Genomic DNA, 22,639 nt, shown 5'->3' with positions numbered 1-22,639 from the left:
AAAAAAAAAAAAAAAAAAAAAAAAAAAGCCCAGGCTTCAAGTTAGTTAATACCAATGGAAATTTCATCAGACTGCCAATATTCTTAATTGAAAAAACAGGCTGGGTGAGACTCAAGCATCTAATCCCAGCACTTTGGGAGGCTGAGATAAAATGATCACTTGAGGCCAGAAATTTGAGACCAGCCCTGGCAACATGGTGACACCCTGTCTCTACAAAAAATAAAAAATTGAGCTGGGCATTGGTGGCTCACACCTGTAATTCCAGTACTTTAGGAGGCCGAGGTGGGAGGATCACTTCAGCCCAGGAGTTCAAGACCAGCTCGGGCAACATGGTGAGACATCATGTCTACAAAAAACAAAAACAATAGCTGGGTGTGATGGTGCGGGCCTCCCCAGCCCTTTGGGGAGGCTGACGCGGGAGGGTCACTTGAGTACAGGAGGTTGAGGCTGCAGTATGGCACTTCAACCTGGGTGACAGAGGAAGACCCTATCTAAAAACAAAAATAAAAATAAATAATTAGTGTAGTGGTACACACACATAGTCCTAACTACTCAGGAGGCTGAGGTGGAAAAACTGTTTGAGCCCATGTTGGCCAGGTTGGTCTCGAACTCCTGACCTCATGTCATCTGCCCAAATGGGCCTCCCAAACAAGAGTTTGAGGCTGCAGTGAGCTATAATTGGACCACTGCACTCCAGCCTGGCAACAGAGATCCTGTCGCAATCCCACCCCTAACCAAAAACACATACTATTGATGCCAAAAGGGATTTGAAAATATTAGTCTGAGAGCCTCTAAGTGAAAGGCATATAAGCAAGCTGTAGTGAATAGCACAAGAGACTAAGTACCTCAAAAGAAAATTTTACAAATATTTAATTGTACCAATATTTAAATGCGTATCCTTACCAGTGTAAGGGACCAAACTATTATCCACAAAACTAGCACAGAGTATTTACCTGGTAATAAAAATCATCCAGGTAGGGATCAGTGCTTTGCAGTTGCATCATCTGGATTTTAGAGACCCAATCCTTTTCCCTCTGCAACATGAGATTGGCATATGGATCCTTTCGGAGATGATCCTGATGACTGCTCCGGTGACTTCCTCTATCTCCTGCACCATTGAGATTCCGATGCTGACTGAAAAACATACACCACATTCACTCCAAGTGGGCAAATTAATTATGATTTTTAACAACAGATGAATAAACCAGGCCACCTTTTTTTTTTTCCAAAAAAAAAAAAAAAAGATTCCCTGGCCAGGCATGGTGGCTCATGCCTGTAATCCCAGCACTTTGGGAGGCTGAGTTGGGCAGATCACTTGAGGTCAGGAGTTCGAGACCAGCCTGGCCAACATGGTGAAACCCTGTCTCTACTAAAAATACAAAAATTAGCTGGGCACCCACCTGTAATCACTTGAACTCAGGAGGCAGAGGTTGCAGTGAGCCGAGATTGCACCACTACACTCCAGCCTGAGCAACAAGAGCAAGACTCCGCCTCAAAAAAAAGATTCCCCTTTGCTTTTCTTAAATGGGGAATGAAAAAGAACCAAGTCTTAATAAAGAGGAAAGAGCTATGCAATAAATAATCAAGAAATAAATCTAAGATCTGAGTATCTTACCATATGCTAAGATACTTTTATATAAGCCCCAGAATAACTCTGTGAGATAGGTAGTCTTCTCTTCCCTACTTAAGACAACAAACAGATGCCAAGAGAGATCAAATAACTTGTCCAAAGCCATACAGCTAGTGGTGGACTAAGGGATTTGAACACAGGCTGATTTGGCTCTGAAGTCTACATACATTTTTTTAACTCATTGAAAATCATGAAATATTTCAAATGCAGAAAAAAAGCCCAGCAAATACTAAAATAAATATCCATTTACCCATCACCTAGAGCTAACAGAAAAAAATATATCTGGTCAAATTTGTTTCAAATATTTTAAAGTAATATTAAAATAACACAGTGTTACACTGATAGTCAGATTCCTGTTGTACCCTTCCAGACCCAGTTTTCAGCTTCTCTTCCTTCATAGAGGAACTACTATTATGCCCGTGGTAGGTATCCTCCATGAAATGTTTTTATAATTTTATTACTTGTGTATCTGTCTTTAAATATTATAGAGTATTATTCTGTATCCTTTTTAGTTTTACATAAATGGTACATGTAATTCTAATCCTTGCTGCTTTACTCAATATTAAGCTTTTCATATTTACACATGTGGATAATATATACAGGTTTACGGATATGAAGCAAACTTACTAAAAAAAAAAAAAAACAAAAAAACAACTAAATAGCATGTTGTTATACTGTCAAAATTAAAAGCTGAATTAAGAAGCCATAAAGGAGTCGGACAAGTACTTACTTTCTATTCTGTTGCTGTCTCTGATGCAAGAGTCGACGGTGCTGTGGATGAAGGTGAGTTGTGTCTGGTCTAAACATTGGGGCCTGAGATCTAAGAAAAACATAAAAGAGATTCTCAGTTTTGTCATCCCGATGATTTGAAATTTTAAAGAATGTGTCAGTACAGGATAACTTCATACAGTTTAAGTTAAGGGACTACAGAAGTCTATTTGGCCCAGTTGCGGTGGCTCACGTCTGTAATCCCAGCACTCTGACAGGCCAAGGCAGGTGGAATACTTGAGGTCAGGAGTTTGAGACCGGCCTGGCCAACATGGTGAAACCATGTCTCTACTAAAAATATAAAAATTAAGGCCGGGCGCGGTGGCTCAAGCCTGTAATCCCAGCACTTTGGGAGGCTGAGGCGGGTGGATCATGAGGTCAAGAGATCGAGACCATCCTGGTCAACATGATGAAACCCCGTCTCTACTAAAAATACAAAAAATTAGCTGGGCATGGTGGCGCGTGCCTGTAGTCCCAGCTGCTTGGGAGGCTGAGGCAGGAGAATTGCCTGAACCCGGGAGGCGGAGGTTGTGGTGAGCCGAGATCGCGCCATTGCACTCCAGCCTGGGTAACAAGAGTGAAACTCTGTCTCAAAAAAAAAAAAAAAAAAATTAGCTGGGCATGGTAGCAGGTGCCTGTAGTCCCAGCTACTTGGGAGGCTGCAGCAGTAGAATCACTTGAGCCCGAGAGGGAGAGGTTTGTAGTGAGCTGAGATTGCGTGGATCGCTGTACTCCAGCCTGGGAGACAGAGTGAGACTTTGTCTCAAAAAAAAGTCTACTCTAAGGAGACCTTTTAGAAGCAAAAGATAGTCCTATTTTTACATATCTTCCACAAAGACCACATTCTAAAAGGATGTTCATGAAATCTGAGTGAATTAGCAGCAGAGCAGTAGAATTTTTTTTCTTTTTGCTTCTGTTTAACAGAAGTCTAAGTAGATTTAATGTACTCAGCTTCAACTACGTGGGAATGTCATTAAAGATACATGTGTGATAGTTAATATTGCATGTCAACTTGGCTAGGCCTTAATACCCAGTTATTTGGTCAAACACTGTTTAGATGTTGCTGTGAGGATATTTTGTATAGATGTGTTTAACATTTACAATCAGTTTACCTTACAAAAGAGATTACCCCTCATAATGTGGGTGGACCTCATCTAGTCAGCTGAAGGCCTTAAGAACAAAAACTAAAGTTTCCCAGAAGAAGGAATTCTGCCTCAAGACTAGAACACAGAAGTCCTGCTTGAGTGTCTTGACTGCTGACCTGCCATACTTATTTCAAGCTCAAGGCTGCAACTTGAGCGTTTACCTGTTTCTTGCCTGCTGGTCTGTCCTACGGATTTCGAACTTGTCAGCCTCTACAATCACATGAGCCAATTTCTTAAAATAAAACCTGCTCACATGAACATTCTTGCTCTCTTTCCTCTACTGGTTCTCGTGTTTCTCTTGAAAAATCCTGACTGCTACAATACGATATGTAATAAAAGACAACTTCACTGAAGCAGGAACTGGAACCCCTGTTGTTATAAAATCAGAGGATAAAAGCAAATAACTTAGCTAGTATGAAGATTATCTGACTTTTTAGCATCTATCTCTCGGTTCTATACCCTCTGGTAATGTGAGAAAAATGTGATTCACAAGAAAGCCAAGAGATTGTCAAACATTTACATGTTTGCTAACTTGAGGATCTGATAACATCTTAAAATTTGTTAGCAAATATCAAGAGACTTACAAAACTACACATCCACAATCAAGAGACTTGGCTGACAATCAATAAGCAGCAGCACTGATTTTTGTATACCTTAGGTTTTGCAGGTGAGGTCCTGGACCAGGAGGGTGCTGCTGTGGAGGTGGTGTAGCAGAGGGTGGAGCACTAAAGAAGGCACGGAAGCCTGGTGCTGGGGGAAGCATCTGCCCAACTCGCCCTTGTAGCAACTTGGGATTCATGGCAGCAAGTGGACTACCAACAAATCCAGGGACTCGTGCAAACTGGCTGGGAGACATCCGTCCAGGCTGTAGCTACAAAGAGGAACAAGATTTTAGATTCAGACAATCAGCAAGTCCCCCTGCTTTTCTCTACAGAAAAGTGAATACCGTTTCTATCAATAACTTTGTTTGAAAAAGTAAAGGCAAAAATAATTGTGATTAATAGCAGAAAAAAGGGGCTATCATCTAATAAACTTTAGGAAAGTAGGCAAGTTCTTTATTGGCAGGGCTAATCACAGGCTTACCTGTGCTCCTCCAAGAAGCTGTGCTCTCTGAAGGGGGCTGAGAACAGGAGGAACACTAGGAGGAAAAGGGTGACCCAGGAGGGAAGAGTTCTAAGGTAAAAAAAACAAAAAAAGAATATACTATAAAACAGGGGGTACATCAATATAATAAGGAAACTCAGCAGAAATGCAGTATAAACTTGGATACAAAACTCTCAAATTATAGAGTCAAGCTCTGGAATATAATAAAAGAAATTATAAAAACACTATGACCATGTGACATGAAAATAAAGCAGTAGAATGTGGAATTGAAACAGTAGAGAACCAGATGATCACAATGAGTTTAGATTTTTAAAGATAGGAAAAGAGCTGATGGAAGAAACAACGGTCATCTGACCTGGGACAATTAGATCCAGAAATTTAAGTAAGGAGATTATAAAGAGGTACAATTTTGGAGATATCAGCACATCTAAATAGTGGCAGTGATCATACAAATAGTGATCAAAAAATACATACTGCACACTTTTGTTAGGCTTACAGTGACATACCGGGACACTGCAGAGCTGGTTTGGAGACATCCTCTCACCATAGGGAGCAGGATAACGCGGTGGCATTGGGGGCCGAACATGGACAGGCTTCGGACACAGAATCTATCAGGACAAACATATATACAACTACACTCAATGAAATCAGTTTTTCTTCCACCTACACTCCCTCCCCTCAAGTACTGGTAGAGACACAGAGCTCAATGCAAAGCCCTACTTCTAAGCAAATGGCTATGGCTACAGGTTCAAATACAGAACCTTAGGCCACTTTCTCTCACAAATCAAGAAAAGTGTCAGTAGCAACTGAGGAAGATTTAGCTAATTCTCCAGTTATCCCCACCCTTCCATGCTGTCTGAGGGAGGTACCAGCAGATATTCTGACTTGCAAATTCTCTCCAAGAGGATATATTTTGGTAGCACCAAGGGAGAAGGAATGATAAGAAAGCTGGAGGATTAACTAAGTCCTATCCTGAAGCCCCTGTGATATGGCCGCCATGCTCAGCACTTTTGTGATACATTGTGACTCCACCATTTCATAGGATGTTGAGCCTAACTAGGCCATACCAACACCACCCTCCCCCCATACCTTCCAAATTGGCCTTCCTTTTCAGCTGCTGGTTTCAGGTGGAGGAAAGTCTATGGAACAGGACTGCACAGGCTCTAGGGAAAGCAGGGATATCTTAAAGGTAAAAAGGGATGTGGACAATGCTGTGTGTTCCCACTCCCCCCAGCTTTCAGTTACCTCTCTGACAATGTTTTGGGCAGCCAGCAAAACACTTTAAAAAGGATATATGTGCTAAATGTGGCTAACTACTCTTTTTTCTCTCCCAATTAAAAGTCAGCAGCAATAGTATCATCGAAGGGTATCAGGGAATGTGTCTCTTATTTGTACTAATTTCTCTTCTAACTAGCTATTTTTCTTTCTAATCTAATGCCTACCCAAAATTTCCACCCTCCACCCAACATCACCAATTTTCCCAATAATTTTGCCCAGATTCCCAACATCCTGGGCTGGATGCCTGTTAATGAGAGGTACCTGTTGGGTGAAGCTGGGTACAGCCATCTGCTTAGGTGGGGTGCCTATGGGGACAGCTCTAACAGGAGGACTCCCAATGATAGGTGAAGTTGACCGCCTTGGTAATGCACGTTCAGAAAGGTCCCGATCATCTTCTGGACCCTGGGGGGGCCTCTGAGGCAAGGCATATTCTAATACAGACACTGTAGGCATTTCCTAATTGAAGAAGTGGTAAAATAAAATAGAAATTAACTAACTTGATATGTTTTAGTAATCTCTACAGATGCCAAGAATATCTTAAGAAATTATTTTTAAACTTTTACTTTTAATTCACATATAGTAAAATTCACTTTTTGGTATATGGTTCTCTGAGTTGGTAAGTGGCTCATGCCTGAAATCCCAGTGCTTTGGGAGGCTGAGGTAGGAGGATCACTTGAAGCCAGGAGTTTGAGACTAGCCTGGGCAACATAGCAAGACTTCATCTGTACAGAAATAAGAAACTTAGCCAGGCATGATGGCATGCACCTGTAGTCTCAGCTACTCAAGAGGCCAAGGTGGGAGGATCACTTGAGCCTGGGAGTTCAAGGTTACAGAGAGCTATGATTGTACCACTGCACTCCAGCCGGGGTGACAGAGCAAGACCCAGTCTCAAAAAAAAAGAGAGAGAACAGTTGTATCATTCCAACCAAATTTCTTTGTATTGTTCCTTTGTAGTTAACCCCTTCTGCCATGCCCAACCCCTATAGTTTTGCATAGAAATGACTTTTTTTTTTTTTTGAGACGAAGTCTCGCTTTATCACCCAGGCTGGAGTGTGATAGTGTGATCTTGCCTCACTGCAACCTCTGCCTCCCAGATTCAAGTGATTCTCCTCCTTCCACCTCCTGAGTAGCTGGGATTATAGGCACCCACCACCACACCTGGCTAATTTCTGCATTTTTAGTTGAAACGGGGTTTTGCCCTGTTGGCCAGGCTAGTCTTGAACTCTAAACCTCAAATGATCCACTTGCCTCAGCCACCCAAAGTGCTAGGATTACAGGTATGAGCCACTGTGCCTGGCTCAGAAATGACTTTTTAAGTGATTCAAATCATAATCATACACTAACAAATTTAAATTCTAATGGCTCCCTTGCAACCTTTACCCTGGAGGCTGAAGAAAGGTATAGCTAAGTATTGGATGCAGTAGTCAACATAATTCTAGCAACTGAAAGACCTACAAACCCCTTCAAGTAAGGAAAAGATGACAACAGAAACCAACTTAAAATTTTTGGGTATTAGAAATTTTATATAAAGAGAAAGTATTTAATACCTGAGCAAGCAGCGGTCCTCGGATTCGCCTCAGAACTTCAGATCCATCCCAGATACTAGAATTCAGACTTCCTGGTTGGGGCTAACAAAAAAGGAAAACATGCATACAAAGTCTGAAATGTTGTGTACTCTTTGAGTGACTTATCTGCTGTTAGGGAGCAAGGTTCCAAAAGAGCCTCAAGCTGCTTTAGAATAAGAAATTATAGTGCTCCAGAATATACATTATTCTCCAACTTTAACTGATATCAACAGGAAATATGTTATTAATTTTCTATGGCATATGTAAAATCTCTCATTAGAGTAGACAAAATAAAATGGCAAAGTTCACTACTTCACTTTAAATTTTAGTCTGCTATAGTTCTCAAATCAGAGTAACTTACTTACTTGTAAAACTGGCCTGGTCTGCACTGCCCTCATGATAGCTGGATCTTCTAGTTCATTTTCAATCACCATCTTACTGAGCCTTTCTGCCAGATTCTCCTCATGGTCACCCAACAAATCCATTTCATCTCTCTCTCCATTGCCTGTTTGTTCATTAACTGCCACTGGTAGCTTTTCTTCCAATTCAGCCAGGCGCTCATGTGCTTCCTGCCAATCATCATCTACAAAATAACACAGTTCATGGAAGAAATAGTTCACAGTGGTACAAAAAAGTTTTACACAATTCTTTTTTTTTTTAAGACAGAGCCTCACTCTGTCACCCTGGCTGCAGTGAAGTGGTGTGATCTCAGCTTATTGCCTCCTCCACCTCCTGGGTTCAAGTGATTCTCCTACCTCAGCTTCCCAAGTACCTGGGACTATAGGTGCCTGCTACCATGCCTGGCTAATTTTTGTAATTTTAGTAGAGGTGGGGTTTCACCATGTTGGCCAGGCTGGTCTTGAACTCCTGACCTCAAATGATCCACCCACTTCGGCCTTCTAAAATGCTGGGATTATAGGCGTGAGCTACTCCGCCTAGCCTATACAATTCTTTTGCTAACCAAATGAATAACTCCAGAAGATAGGCAGAAAGTAAAGTTTCCACTAAGAAGCAGGAAATAAGGTTTAAACTAAGGGACATATGAAGTGTGCTTTTTACTATTAAAAGCAAATAACGTCATACCAGGAATAAAATTCAAGCATGTGGATTAATAGCTTAAAACATTTTCAATTATGTCCAAACCATATTCTGAAACTGTTTCCTAAATTGGTAATATATATATATATATATATATATATATATATATATACACACACACACACACACTACTACTTATTGGTTTTGAGATTCTATGTTATTTCAAGCAAAAACTTAGAGAAGTTAAAACTCGTAACATTAGCATACAACTTTCTTTTAGATTATAAGTGCCATCTTCTTTACATGCTTTTGAAATCCATTCATTCCACTCAATTAATATTTGGTAAGCATTTATTATGGGACAAGCCCTGTTTTAGATGCATGGGATATATCTATGTGCAAAAAGAGACAGAGATTCTGCCTTCGTAAAATTTTCATGCAAGTAGGAAAGAGAGAGATAACAGACAATAGCATAATGATTAGATATTACACTCTAAGATGAAATTGCTATAGGAATATAAAGGAAGAAAGGCAGATTGAAATTTAAATAGATGGTCAGAGGTAGGCCTCATTGAGAAGATGACATTTGAGCAAAGATTCTAAAGAGTAAGAGAGTTAGCAATTTGGGTATCTGGGAGAAGAGGGTTCCAGGCAGAGGGACAGTCAGCATAAAGGCCTTAAGGTGAGCGATTGATGGTTTTGAAAAAGGCAAGGAAGACTGTGTTTGGAATGGAATGAGGAAGGCAGGGAGAGTAGAAGAAAATGAGGTCAAAAAGTCATGTGGAGGGAGTTCATTTTGGGCTGCTATGATTGAAATGAGAAGCCAAGGGAAGTTTTCATTTGGCTTAACTTTTAAAAGAATCACTCTAGCTGCTGTGCTGAAAACAGGCTGAGCAAGAGGAAGGGGTAGTTCCTCTTTTATTTTAACTATGTCTGCTATTACTGCACACTACTATATAGTCTGTAGCACTGACACTAAGGTTGTTTTTGCATTTGGCATGTTGGCATCTTTTTTTTTTTTTTTTAATCCCATTACAGTACAGATTACAATCTTCAGAATCCTCTATCAGCCACTCTGGAGCTAGACCTTACTTCCACTACATCTTACTCCAGTTTTCTCCAATCTTATCATTCCATTCTGCTTCCGTCATGAAAGCTATACTCAGTTTTGCTCCTTTCAGTATCCTTTTTATTTTTTGAGACAGGGTCTCACTCTGTCGCCCAGGCTGGAGTGCAATGGCATGATCTGGCTCACTGTAGTCTCAACCTCCTGGGCTCAAGCAATCCCCCTACCTCAGCCTCCCAAGTACTGGAACTACAGGTGTGTACTATCACACCAGGCTAATTTTTGTACTTTTTGTAGAGTCAGGGTTTCCCTATGTTGCCCAAAGTGGTCTTGAACTCCTGGGCTCAAGCAATCCACCCGCAACGGCCTTCCAAACTGCTAGGATTATAGGCGGAAGCCACTGCATTGGCCTTTCTTTTCAGGTATTCAAATATTCTTCCTCCTCATTGGATCTACTCCTAAATAATCCTTTCATTTTATTCCTTCCTTTACCTCATCTTAACAACTACTTTCTAACCCACAAAAAGTATTATTTTGTATATGTTATATGGCATTCTTTTTTTAGTTACATGTTTTATATGTTTTATAAAATTCAACAGACAGGGATAACAGATAATTCCCTTTATAACCAACATAGAATCAGAGACTTTCTTTTTTCGGCTTTCAAACAAAATACATGTTAAAAAGTTCAAACGCCATAAACACACTTTCATAGTTTTATGTGAAACCCCCCTGTAATTCCATAGCTGTGTTAAGTTTTAAACACTTGTAAGCTTTGTGAAGTTTATAAAGTTAACCTGATTCTTTTTAGTTAAGCAATATGTCTTGGACATATTTTCATGCACGCATACACAGGTATAACTACTGATATTATCTCATTCTTTTTAAAAGCTACATAAGATTTCACTTTATTGCTAAACTATAATGTAATTTATCCCTTACTGGTAAACATTTGGATTATTTACAATTTTCCAATATGATAATTAATACTGTAATAAACATACATATCTTAACATTTTATGTGACTATTTAAATAGACGAATTTTCTTTTAGAATCAGACTATATTAACAGTTAAATTTTGCTATTTTTTACCATACGACGATGTGTCACATAACACTAGTGACCCAAAGAGTGAGGGAAGTGGGGCTTTCAAATGTTTAATTTTGGTATCACAGGACTCACTGCCTAGTTTGGGGGCACTGAGGTAGATTGAATTTATTAGTTGTGGTAAAGGGATTCCTTAAATTGTGGATCACTTTGCCATTACTGGGATAAAGTTTGTGGGCAAAAGCTATAAAAATATCCTTAGTTAAGCCTCTGGGACATGGGTTTTCTTTCTAATTATGTGGTATTTTGTTTCCCACCCAACAGCTTCCTCTTAACTTGAGTGACTAGTCAGGTAGCACTCTTCCTTTAACTGTCATCTTACAGAAAAGAATTTAAGGTAGCCATTTTATGATGATGGTCTCTGATAAGCCTACCCTGTTTGTGTTCCAAAAAATGAAAAAAATCCACTTTAAATGAAAATTACAGTATTAATCTAAATGACTAGTCAACTGAAAGAAAATATTTAAATAATAATGTAATTAAAAACCAACTGTGACATTCATATTTCTGTCATCCTTGGTAAGGAATAGTAAGCTGAGACAGGATAAATTGTTTTTTGCAATTTTACCAACTTAGCAATGACATAAGAATGGGAATCTATCATCTGGAATTGAGGGATGTGTAAAAACATTTATTTCCCAAATTTAAGTTCATTTGTTAGTGGATTGGTTCTAATGCAGTAGAGCTCTAATTTGCATGCTTTTCCATCACTACTTCATACGGTCATGCTTGCTAACTTTACCAAATCCTATCAAATATGGATAATCTATTTCTCCTTAATTTTAAAAATATTGGTTAAGTAGCCATATTCTATGAGAATAGATCTGTGGTGAATTGATTGTTACATTTTCAAACATGTAAGTAAAGGAATCTATGCCATAAAATACCATCATCATGAAAATTATCTAAAGTAGTATCTCAGAGATCTTATGCCCTTACTATGAAAGAATATTTCACTCTGTATCTTTTTCAAATGACTGAAAAATATAGTTACTTAGATATGCCAATACTTGACCTGAATCCATTACTGGTCAAAATGATAAAAGGTGGGCAAAAGAATAACGGAGAAATGATGGGAAAGAGATTATCTTTAATAAGGAACTAACCTATACCCTGATGTGGGTTACTGAATTCCTGGTTGCTTCTATAAACTTAAACTTGTAATAACAACACCTGAAGCCTGTCTCAGTGATAGTTTTGAAAGAAAACAAAATAAAAAGGAAGTAGAAGTGACTTAATTTAAGACAATCCCAATCTCTAAAGACTATGGTAGCTATCAATAAAAGGGAGGTAGAAAGAAGGGTGATTCCTTCCAAGTGGAGGCAGGAGGTTTCCAAAGACTCCCCAACAACTATTTTAACATAACTGGTAGTTTACAGTAATTGTATTTATAGTCACTCAACCCATCACTCTTCCTCATTTGTTAAAATGAGGATAATAATAGTACCTATCTCACAAGGTTGCTGTGAGGATTAACAATATATGTAAAACATTTAGAATGGTGCCTAGCACATAATAAGCACCACGTAAGTGTAAGCTTTTATTTTTAGAGAATGAGTTGGGATTACTGCAACACTATTTATTGCTCTACGATGATGCAAACATTTTTTCATGCAGAAGACAGTGACTAGTTTCTTAAGGAAAGGTCACCATTTGTAGCTAGTGACCTAAAACGTCCACTGTACTAGCAGGTATTATTCAAGATGCCCACTATATGAATTAAAAATCATACAATCAAAACAAATGTCAAAGATATGACATTTCACCTCCTGATTTAAACTCTCTATACCAACTTATATCAAGCTGCAGAGGAGTATCAAAGAAGTCACAGGTTGACTTGGAAAACAATTTTCTTTTTATAGTATTTATATCAAGCAGTTATGAGGAATTAAGATCTTCGCTTTGCAATTCAAGTACATTACACTCTCAAGGGAAAGGGCTCACCTTTGGAAATCTTTTCTCCATTATAAACTTTCTTGGCGGAAGTACTTTCTAATTATCCTTTGGCCCTAAGGTACAAAGTGGGCTAATCATATGCCATTTCACTGCCTTTACTTTGTACTATTTGTTCGTTTACTGTGCAAAACTAATGGCTTTTTCAGCATGTGTGAACTTTTCTTCTTTCCCATCATATATAGTCCTGCACACTCTAACATCCTTTTAAGGCAACATTATCCCCGTCTTATGAGAAAAAATAGAAACTCAGGAAAAAAAGACTGTCCATAGCACTCTGGAAGTCAATGAGAAGGCATGACTCCCCTTTTGTCCAGGTTGAAAACTGAGAATGTGGTATTATTCTACCTCATTTTAATAATGTCTATAAATCAATTCTGGTTAATTCATTTTAATATTGAGGAATGTGTTGAAAAAATGGTAACGAGCACATGTTGGTAGCTTCTATGGTATTCTATTTTTAAATTATTTGATAATTAATTTTTTAGAGACAAGGTCTCACTCTGTTACCCAGGCTGGAGTGCAGTGGCACCATCATAGCTGCTGTATCCCTGAACTCGTGGGCTCAAGGGATCTTCCTGCCTCAATCTCCTAAGTGGCACATACCACCATGCTTGGCTATTTTTCAAAAAAAATTTTGTGGCAAAAGGCAAAAGAGTCTTATTATGTTGTCCAGGATGGTCTTGAGCTCCTGTCCTCAAGTGATCCTCCTGCCTTGGCCTCTCAAAGGGCTGGGGAGCCGTGGCTTGAGCCACCACAAATAGCTTACTGTGTTCTACTGGCTGTCACTAAACTATCTTCCAAATATAATTTGCAATTCACATCAGTTTCCTGCTTTTTAAATTCTACTCTACATCTCTTTGCCTGTGATCTCCGTGGAGAGAATAGCATCTTGGATCATGATTACTTCTGAACAAACTCATCTCCTAACCCATGGCTATAATACAAAAGGTCTTTGATTCCCTTCCATATGAATCTAGCTTCTACTTTCAACACTTTTCTCGCTGCTTCGAATTATGACAAAGTTTTAGTTACTGAATTTTACAAATGACTGACAATATTAAAACACCTTTATTTTTACTAGTTTATTCAACTCAGTATAAGCTTTAATAAATTTATTAGGTCCCTGCAAAACCAGTGCCCATTATAATACTTTAAAGCCTCTTATTTGTTTTTGATACTTAACAGCTTGGGTTTACCAACTATTGCTAACTTTCCTCTTCTTCCTTATGACTTAACTTGGAGTTTTCTTGTACAGACAGAAGTGCTGCAACTTCAAAGGAATCATACATATTTATACATTTGAACATAAACACTGTTATTGCCGCTTTTAGCACCAAGTCTAACCAAACACATCTGCATTGACTCTTACCTATTCAGTTGCTTAAAAATATAGTTTCGGCCAGGTGCAGTGGCTCATGCCTGTAATCCCAGCACCTGGGGAGGCCGAGGCAGGATCACTTGAGGTCAGGAGTTTGTGACCACTCTAGCCAACAGCGTAAAACCCCATCTCTACTAAAAATACAAAAATTAGCTAGGTGCCTGTATTCTCAGCTACTTGGGAGGCTGGGGCAGGAGAACTGCTTGAACTGAGGAGGCAGAGGCTGCAGTGAGCGGAGATCATGGTACTGCACTACAGCTTAGGTGACACAGCAAGACTCTATCTCCAAAAAAAAATTTATGCATATATATATTTTATATATACATAATATATATATAGAATATATATTTTATATATACATTATACATAACATATATATATAATTATATACTATATATAATATACATATAATATTATAATATATATATTATATATATTAATATATTATATATAATATATATATAAAATATATATAGGTATATAGTTTAAAAGTTTAAATTTTAACTTATTACTCCACTTGTTTTACATCTCTTCTAAGTAACATGTATCCTTAAACTTTATCATATAAGCTTGCTTCCTAAATTTTCAATCTTGGTATTTATAACTCTGTGGCCTGTAAGCTTAGTTTGGCTTTTTAGTGTTTAAATTTTTTTTAACTCTTAAAATATGTATCTATAGATAGGCACAGTGGCTCAGGCCTGTAATTCCAGCACTTTGGGAGGCTGAGGCAGGCAGATCACAGGGTCAGGAGTTTGAGACCAGCCTGACTGATGTGATAAAACCCCGTCTCTACTAAAAATACAAAAATTAGCTAGGTGTGGTGGTGGGTGCCTATAATATCAGCTACTTGGGAGCCTGAGGCAAAACTGCTTGAACATGGGAAGTGGAGGTTGCAGTGAGCTGAGATTGCCCCACTGCACTCCAGCCTGGGTGACAGAGCAAGACTCCATCTTGAAAAAGAAAATAAATAAATAAATAAAAATATGTATCTGTATCCAGGGATGGACAAAATTTCATCTGTGCATACTTTTCTAACCAATGAGGCCTTTCTTCCGCCAAAATTCTTGGTATAAAAAGCTTTGTATTTTGTTGAAGATACTGTAAGTTGCAAACTTATATACCAGTGACGGACTAAATTTTAAAACACATATGCCCACATACTAGAGTCTGAGTTTCTACTAGTACACTAGTTTTCCTTAAGTTATATGTTATACGAATTGGAGGGAAGCAGGTAAAAGAAAAAAAAAAAAAGAAAGTTATATGTTATACAAATAAAAATTCCTCTCATCTAGGATTAGTTTAAATGTCTCTTAAATGTTTACTTCTTTAAATATTTGAATCCCTCATAGGCGCAACCTGTAGTGATAGATCATATAGCTGGAAGGGGCAAGGCTTACAGAATACCTGATTTTATAGGTGAGGCAAAAAGAGTCCCAAAGGAGCAGGGTAGATGCTGCTTCCAGTGAAAAATGAACTATTCTAAGATGAGGAACAGAAGAGTATCTTGCCAAATTAGTGAATGAAGTTACCCCTAATAAGATAAAGCAATTCTAAAAGACAGCACTTGAAAACAGCAAGAGACCAAGATGATATTATAAGAGAAAGATGTCACTTACCAACTGCACCTGACCCAAATGTATCATCATTGAATTGATCAATCTCTTCATCTTCTTCTCCAAGTCCCTGAAATGCATCTTCATCTTCATCTAGAGGACAATCCTCCAAAGACTAAAAAAAGAGAAAAGACATTAGTTATTTATGAAATTCACACCCTCATTTTAAAAAGGTTCTAAAAATGTTCATCTTATTCATCTTACCTTCTCAATGAACATAATTGCTTCATTATGACTTTCTGTAAAGATGGCATTTTTCTACTTCCCAATTTCCCTGACACTTGAAGATTTCATCATCTTTCTTTCACTTTCTATTTCCTATTCCTTATTTCATTTAATTCTTGCCTGCCCCTACAGCATTCCACTTCTCTAAGAATCTAACAACAGCAGTTGCTCAACACAACCAAGAAATTAAGCACACAACTTCCCTTACATCACTGGTTGGAATAGTGATGACAACTAAGAATGAACCCTTTATTTTCTTGAATCTTTATGTATCTTTTCCAGAAAAATTCTCATCTTTCTCATTATATTCATACCATCTTTTCAACTATTAGTCCCTTTTAAAGCTTTGTCTTCATTTTCCATCTTTCTTATCATTCCTATAGGTCTAAACTTCAGTGATTAAACAGAAAGCCAGGTCTTCAACTACAATTCAATGAACTCTGGAAAGCTGTGATACAAGTTCAAGTTCTGGCTCCATTCTTCCAATCAGTGTGAACACGGACAACTCAGAAAGTTTCTAATTAACTTGTCAAATACTTTTTAAGAACCTATTGTGTCTAAGGCTCTGTGCTATGCTGTAAGGCTCAGTCTCTTACGATGTAATGCAGAGACAATACCAGCTATGGCAGAGAGTTGTGATGATCAAAGCAGGCAAAGATTACGGATCGAACAAAGTCAGCACATCTTAGGTGTCTTCTATTTCCCCCCCCTCACTTCAATTTTACTCAACTGATTTATTCTCCAAGTTTTCCTTTCAGTTTAGTCTTGGATCATTCCTATCAAGTATGCCTGTCCTCAGTTTTCAAGAATTCAGAATCAGAATTCCATATTCTATCAGTGGGTACTTTTGTGATATACCTTGTCAGGCTACCTCTTAGCTACCCTGTTTACAAAAGACAGATGAGGTCAAAGGGTGTTATTCTCATTCCCCGAGCCTTTCCAGACTCATGCAAATCAGGCATGCAACTGCCTCCTTATCAGAGGCAACTTCCAGCAGTACTCCCTTCCAGATCACAATGATCTTCTTAACCAAATCACTGCTTTTCAAAATTAAAAATTCTTAAGGATCACTTACATCACTTCTTTCAAGCTACAAATCCAGAAAGTCTACGTCCAGAGATTGGGAGTCGCTCAAGGTCATAAAGTGAGTTGGTGACAGGGTCAGTGGTGTCTGCTGCTATTGCTACATTCCTGGGACCTTCACCAAACCCACGTCTCCCAGCACTAGCCCCGAAGGAACTTCGGCAGGACACGCCCCCCTCCCAACTCCGAGCACTCTTTAGTAAACGGGCTGGGGCCCTAGTCCAAGGGCAAGCCCAGGACCCCTTGACCTGATGGTAGCCTGTGTGAATAGGGTGTGTGTCGGTGTAATTTGAGTGGGGGTGGGTGGTGGGGTGGTTCCGGGTCCAGGGCGGCAAACTCGGCTCTGGGAATTCCCGAGTGACTCTTAAGAAAAGCTCCCTGGTAGATGCAATGCTCTACCTTCCACGGCTCCTCTAGGGGTGGGGGCGGGGGTGTGGTCTGGTTGGTTACAGCACTTAACGGGCCCTCCCAACCCTAAAACGGAGGCCAACTTTCCCCATCGGCAACTAATGGGACTGTCTCGACCCCTGAAGCTAGCTTCCAGCCCTAGGATTAGACCCGCGACCCCAGGCCAGTCGCGCCCCTCTAGATCCTGAGACTCCCTCAGCCCGCCCCTTGCCCCGTAAGAACTCCGGTTGGGCGCGCGGAGGGTAAGTAAGAGAAAGGGGCGCGGAAGGGAGGGAGGGGTCACTTCCGGTCGCAACAGCTCACCTCGTAGCGGAACATTCTTGGGGAGGGGGGGGGCAGGGAGCGGGGAGGGGAGTAGGGGAGGGAGGGAAGAAGCGCTGACTCCTCGAGCTCCTCCGCGCGCGGGTCCTCCACCGGCCGCGACCCCTGGCCGCCGCCGTACGTCGGAGCGTGCGTGGGGACGTGCGCAGGCGCGCCTCAGGCAGGGCGGCCACCCCGCTCTGCGCCTGGCGGCGGCGGCTGCGCTGGGACAGATTTGGCGTCCCGCTTCCTAGTCTCGGGGGCGGGAAGGAGGTCCCGTGGCGAGAGACTGCGCACGCGCTACCAGTCGTGGCCTGCCTGGCGATCAGGGCTTGCAACTCCGCCCCCTTTTTCTCCTGGCCCGCCCGGCTCTCGGCTCGGAGCTGAGGGGTCGGTCACGAGTTTTCCGTCACCCACGGGGCGGAGAAAACCCTTGTGATTGTCACAGGATATGGCTCTGAAGGTTCCTGGGCTTAGCCTGGGCTGCGAGACGTGGAGATTCCCGGGCTGTTTTTCCAAAGTCCGACTCTTCGGGCAGCTCGGGGGTCTCACCGTTACGATCTGCGCCTTCGGCAGGGCAAAAAGAATGGAAAGTTGCTGGTCTTCGAAAGGGGCGGACTTCGTCGCCACTTTCAGCGGCTGAATTCGTCGCCTGCTGAATTCACAGCAGGTCAGGGCTGTGATTTATGTGGCTCAAGGTGATGATGGCGCCCATTTATTTTGAAATGCCGAATACAGGTTCCCGGAGGTTTAACTAGGGTAGTATTTTTAGGCGCTAGGCTCATGAGGCGCGAGGAGTTGCGGAGCCTTGAAGGGCACCACGGCCGTGGGTCGCGGGCCACGCAGCAGCAGGGTCTTCGGACCGGGGTGCGCCGCTGGGTGACGCCACTTCCTTAGAAAATCGAGCCCAGAAAGGAATGTGTCCTGCTTAGAAGCTTCGGCCCCCTGGTTCCTGAATTCTGTTAGATTGTTTCTTACCTCTAGCACGTTCCATGACCTTGCCCGTTTGAACTCATGGAACAGTATTTTTTCCCTTCAGACAAAACTTGCACCACAAAAAATGAATTCTTATGGGTTTCGCAATCCGTTTCTTCTCCGGGTGTCTTAAAATGCAGCCTCGCCTCGGAATGGCATACAGTAAATTCCCTAAATGTTAGTGTGTCTGGATCATTTTGAGTAGCAGACACGTTGAATTTGTAAGGAAAAGTTCTCGGTGGGAGCTGGTGCTACTGGCTGGGAAACTTTGGGCAACTTACCTAAACCTCTCTAAGCCTTAGTTTCTTGTAAAATGGGTATAATTACACCTGCCTCATGATGCTAACACAACTACTAACGATTGAAGGCCGCCGGGGACTCTGCCAGGCTCTTTATATGGATTATCTCATTGAATCCTTCCTTATGTGCTTCCCGTGAGGTAGGTACTGTTATTTTCTCACTTTGTAGTTGAGGAACCTGAGGATTAGCGACATTAACTAGTGTGCCTCCAACCACCCAATAGCAAGTGGCAAAACTTGCAGCTGAGCTTTTTGTCTGATTGTTAAAAACCCAGTGTCTTAATAACTGTGTCAAAATAACAAAAGCAAATGTGGACATGGGCCAGGCCTGAACTTTAAAGAAGTGGAGCAGGCCAGGGACAAGATGTTTTATTGGTTTTCAAGCATGCGTGGAACATAAAACATCAGGTACTAAGTAACAGTAGATCTTAATAATTACCAAAGAATTGGTGCCATGTAGACCAAGGGTTAGCAGACTATGGTCCACAGCTGAATCTGGCCAGCAACCTCTTTTTGTAAAGGAAGCTTTATTGCAATACAGCCAACCTCATTTATTTACATATTGTCTTTGGTTGCTTTAATGTTACAAAGTCAGAGTTGAATCGTTACGATGGATCTCATGTGGCCTGTAAAGCATAACATATTTATTGTTTGGCCCTTTACAGGGTTTGCTGATCCCTGATCTTGCAGATCATGTTTTCTGGTCATTATGTAAGATATCAATAGTAGAAGCAGACTGGGAAAAACGTCTTATATTTTCAGATATTTCAATAAGAGAAAATAATGGAAAGCAGAAAATACTTAAAACGGAGTGATAAACGTATTAATATATCAAAACTTTTAGGACACTGCCAAAACAGTATTTATATAAGAAAATAGGGGCTGTGTGTGGTGGCTCACATGTGTAATCCCAGCACTTTGGGAGGCTGTGGTGGGTGGATTGCTTTAGCTCAGGAGTTCCAGACCAGCCTAGGCAACATGGCAAAACCGCATCTTTACAAAAAATACAAAAATTAGCTGGGCTAATTTTTTTATTAGCTGCTCTGCATTATTTCTGGTGCTGGTGGTGTGCGCCTGTGCCTGTAGTCCCTGCAGCTATGCGGGAGACTGAGCACAAAAACAGGGAAGCCTGAATATAAATGAACTATAGAATAAACTCAAAGAAAGTACAAGGAAAGAAATGCTGCAGAGTAGGAATTAAAGGATCAGAAAACAAGGTGTCAAAAACAAAAAAAAAAAAAAAAAAAAGAAAACAAGGTGTCATAGACAGGATCAACAAAATTGCCCATTTTCTCTTACACAACACCTGTCTGTAAGGGGGACTGACAGTCCTTTTGAAAGAATAATATATTTTTAGGCCAGGCATGGTGGCTCACGCCTGTAATCCCAGCACTTTGGGAGGCTGAGGTGGGTGGATCACGAGGTCAGGAGTTTGAGACCAGCCTGGCTGACATAGTGAAACCCCGTCTCTACTAAAAATACGAAAATTAGCTGGGCATAGTGGCTAATGCTTGTAGTCCTAGCTACGTGGGAGGCTGAGGCAGGAGAATCACTAATCACTTGAACCCAGGAGGCGGAGGTTGTGGTAAGCTGAGATCACACCACTGAACTCCAGCCTGGGTGATAGAGCAAGACTGTGTCTTAAAAAAGAAAAAAAAAAAAAAAGGGTATATATATATATATATACAGTTACTTAATAGACCCATTATTAAGATGGAGAAGGTACAAGTTCTTTTCACAAGTGATTCTTTAGACATAAGGTGTGATGTCTCTGGGAAGTGTCCCTTTGGTGTGTGGGAGAATGGAGGTCTTTCCTGCATGTCAAGTACATGGGAAAGGTTAATGACAGCTGAGGAAGGCCATCAGTTAGAGAAAGCCACCATACCAGCTTTCTTTGGCATTATCTGTGATTTCTGAAAGTGCTGTAAATAAGCCAGTATAGTATTTACAGACTCTATACATTGTTTCTTTTTTACTGTTTTTGTTTTTGTAGTCAGACAAGGTCTCTGTCATTTGGGCTAGAGTCAGTGGCATGATCATAGCTCACTGAGCTTCAACCTCCTGGTCTCAAGTGATGCTCCTGTCTCAGCCTCCCAAAGTGCTGGCATTGCAGGCATGAGCCACCACACCTGGCCTGTTTCTTTTCTAATCATAAAAAAAGCACAACATAAAATTTACTTTCTTGTGAGGTTAGTATCAGATATTTTCATCAAGTAACTTAAATCTCTAAAACACCGATTCCAAACTTTAGCATACATTTAGAATTGCCAAGATGGCTTGTTAAAACATAGGCTACTGGGCCCCATCCCCAGAGTTTCAGATTCAGTAGGTGGGAAGTCAGGCCTGAGAATTTGCATTTGTAACAGGTTCCCAGATTATGCAGATGCTACTAGTTCGGTGCTACATTTTGAAATCCTGCATTGTCCATTAGTACTTGCATGGTTATACAGGGAGAAAAGAGTAGTGAGCTGTACCCAGGGTCATTTCTCATGTAGTGAAAACATGACAAACCTCCCAGAAAGTAATGGGAACCCTTAGTAAAACAGATCTTAGCGGAAAAGAATTACCCATATAATAAAAGTAACTGTTTACAGGGCAAAATTTCTGATGGACTAAACATGGCCACAAATTCTTTGACAGTTCTCCCATTTAATAATTAATTGATTGGTTTTTGTAATTTATTTTTCAGAGATGGGGTCTCGCTCTAATAGGATTAGAGTAGCAGTGCTGTAGTGCAATGGTGCGATTGCAGTTCACTGCAGCCTCAAACCCCTGGGCCCAAGAGATCCTCCTACCTCGTCCTTCTGAATAGCTGGGGCTGCAGGCACACACAACTATACCCAGCTTATTTATTTTTTATTTTTGTAAAGACAGGATCTCACTATGTTGCCCAGGCTGTTCTCAAACTCCTGGCCTCAGCCTCCTGAATAACTGGGATTGCAGGTGCAAACCACCACACCCTGCTACTTCTCCCATTGAGAGGTGGGCTGTCTGTTTCCTTCTCCTTGAATCTGGACTGGACTATGACTGCTTTGACTAATGAGATATGGGAGTGGAGATGCTCTGCCACTTCTGGATCACCTTTAAGAATCTTGGCAGTCTTAAGTCCATGTAAAATACCCAGCTGCTTTGCTGAAGAGATCATATGGAAAGACCCTGAAATTACATGAAGAGGAAGGCAGGTCCAGCTGTATTTAGCTTACCTAATCATCCCAGTCAAGACACCAGGTATGTGAATGAAGCTGTCTTGGACTCTTCACACCTGCTCAGCTATCAACTGAACATTGTGACTCCATTCCGTGCTATAGAGAGCAGAAGGATCACTCAGCAAAGCTGTTCCCACATTCCTGGCCCATAAAAGTATTTTATAGATACGTAGATATATATAATAAAGTGATTGCAGTTTTAAGCCACAAGGTTTATTTGTTTTGTTTGTTTGTTGTTTTTTGAGACAGGCTGCAGTGCAATGGTACAATCATGGCCCACTGCCACCTCAAACTCCTGGGCTTAAGCCATCCCCCCATCTCAGCCTCCCCAGTAACCAAGCCTGAAGGCATGTGCCACCACATGTGGCTATATATATATGTGTACATTTCAGCCACATAGTTTTAGAGTAGTTTATTGCTCACTAATAGTGGGAACATGTCCGTTTAGAAAAATTATACAAAACTTGGAAATAAGGAAAAGGAATTGTTGTGTG

At 40.7% G+C, this 22,639-nt stretch overlaps 1 protein-coding gene across 1 annotated transcript in view; it reads right to left on the bottom strand.

Annotated features, from left to right (window-relative positions):
• PATL1 (PAT1 homolog 1, processing body mRNA decay factor) overlaps positions 1-17,832 on the bottom strand; it is a 34,258-nt gene extending 16,426 nt beyond the window's left edge. The window contains exons 1-10 of the mRNA XM_017498886.2: positions 17,669-17,832; positions 15,653-15,764; positions 7,856-8,073; positions 7,473-7,553; positions 6,187-6,381; positions 5,154-5,255; positions 4,627-4,716; positions 4,197-4,414; positions 2,361-2,450; positions 954-1,134 (exon numbers count right to left, since the gene is read on the bottom strand). Of these exons, the coding sequence (XP_017354375.1) occupies positions 954-1,134; positions 2,361-2,450; positions 4,197-4,414; positions 4,627-4,716; positions 5,154-5,255; positions 6,187-6,381; positions 7,473-7,553; positions 7,856-8,073; positions 15,653-15,764; positions 17,669-17,683 (1,302 nt within the window). The 5' untranslated portion in view covers positions 17,684-17,832. The remainder of the gene's footprint in view (positions 1-953; positions 1,135-2,360; positions 2,451-4,196; positions 4,415-4,626; positions 4,717-5,153; positions 5,256-6,186; positions 6,382-7,472; positions 7,554-7,855; positions 8,074-15,652; positions 15,765-17,668) is intronic.
• Between the last annotated feature and the right edge of the window lie 4,807 nt (positions 17,833-22,639).

The sequence above is a fragment of the Cebus imitator genome, unplaced genomic scaffold, assembly GCF_001604975.1.
Source record: "Cebus imitator isolate Cc_AM_T3 unplaced genomic scaffold, Cebus_imitator-1.0 Scaffold253, whole genome shotgun sequence".
NCBI lineage: Eukaryota > Metazoa > Chordata > Mammalia > Primates > Cebidae > Cebus > Cebus imitator.
Note: the sequence above shows the minus strand (reverse complement) of the source record. Positions and strands in the feature narration are given on the sequence as shown.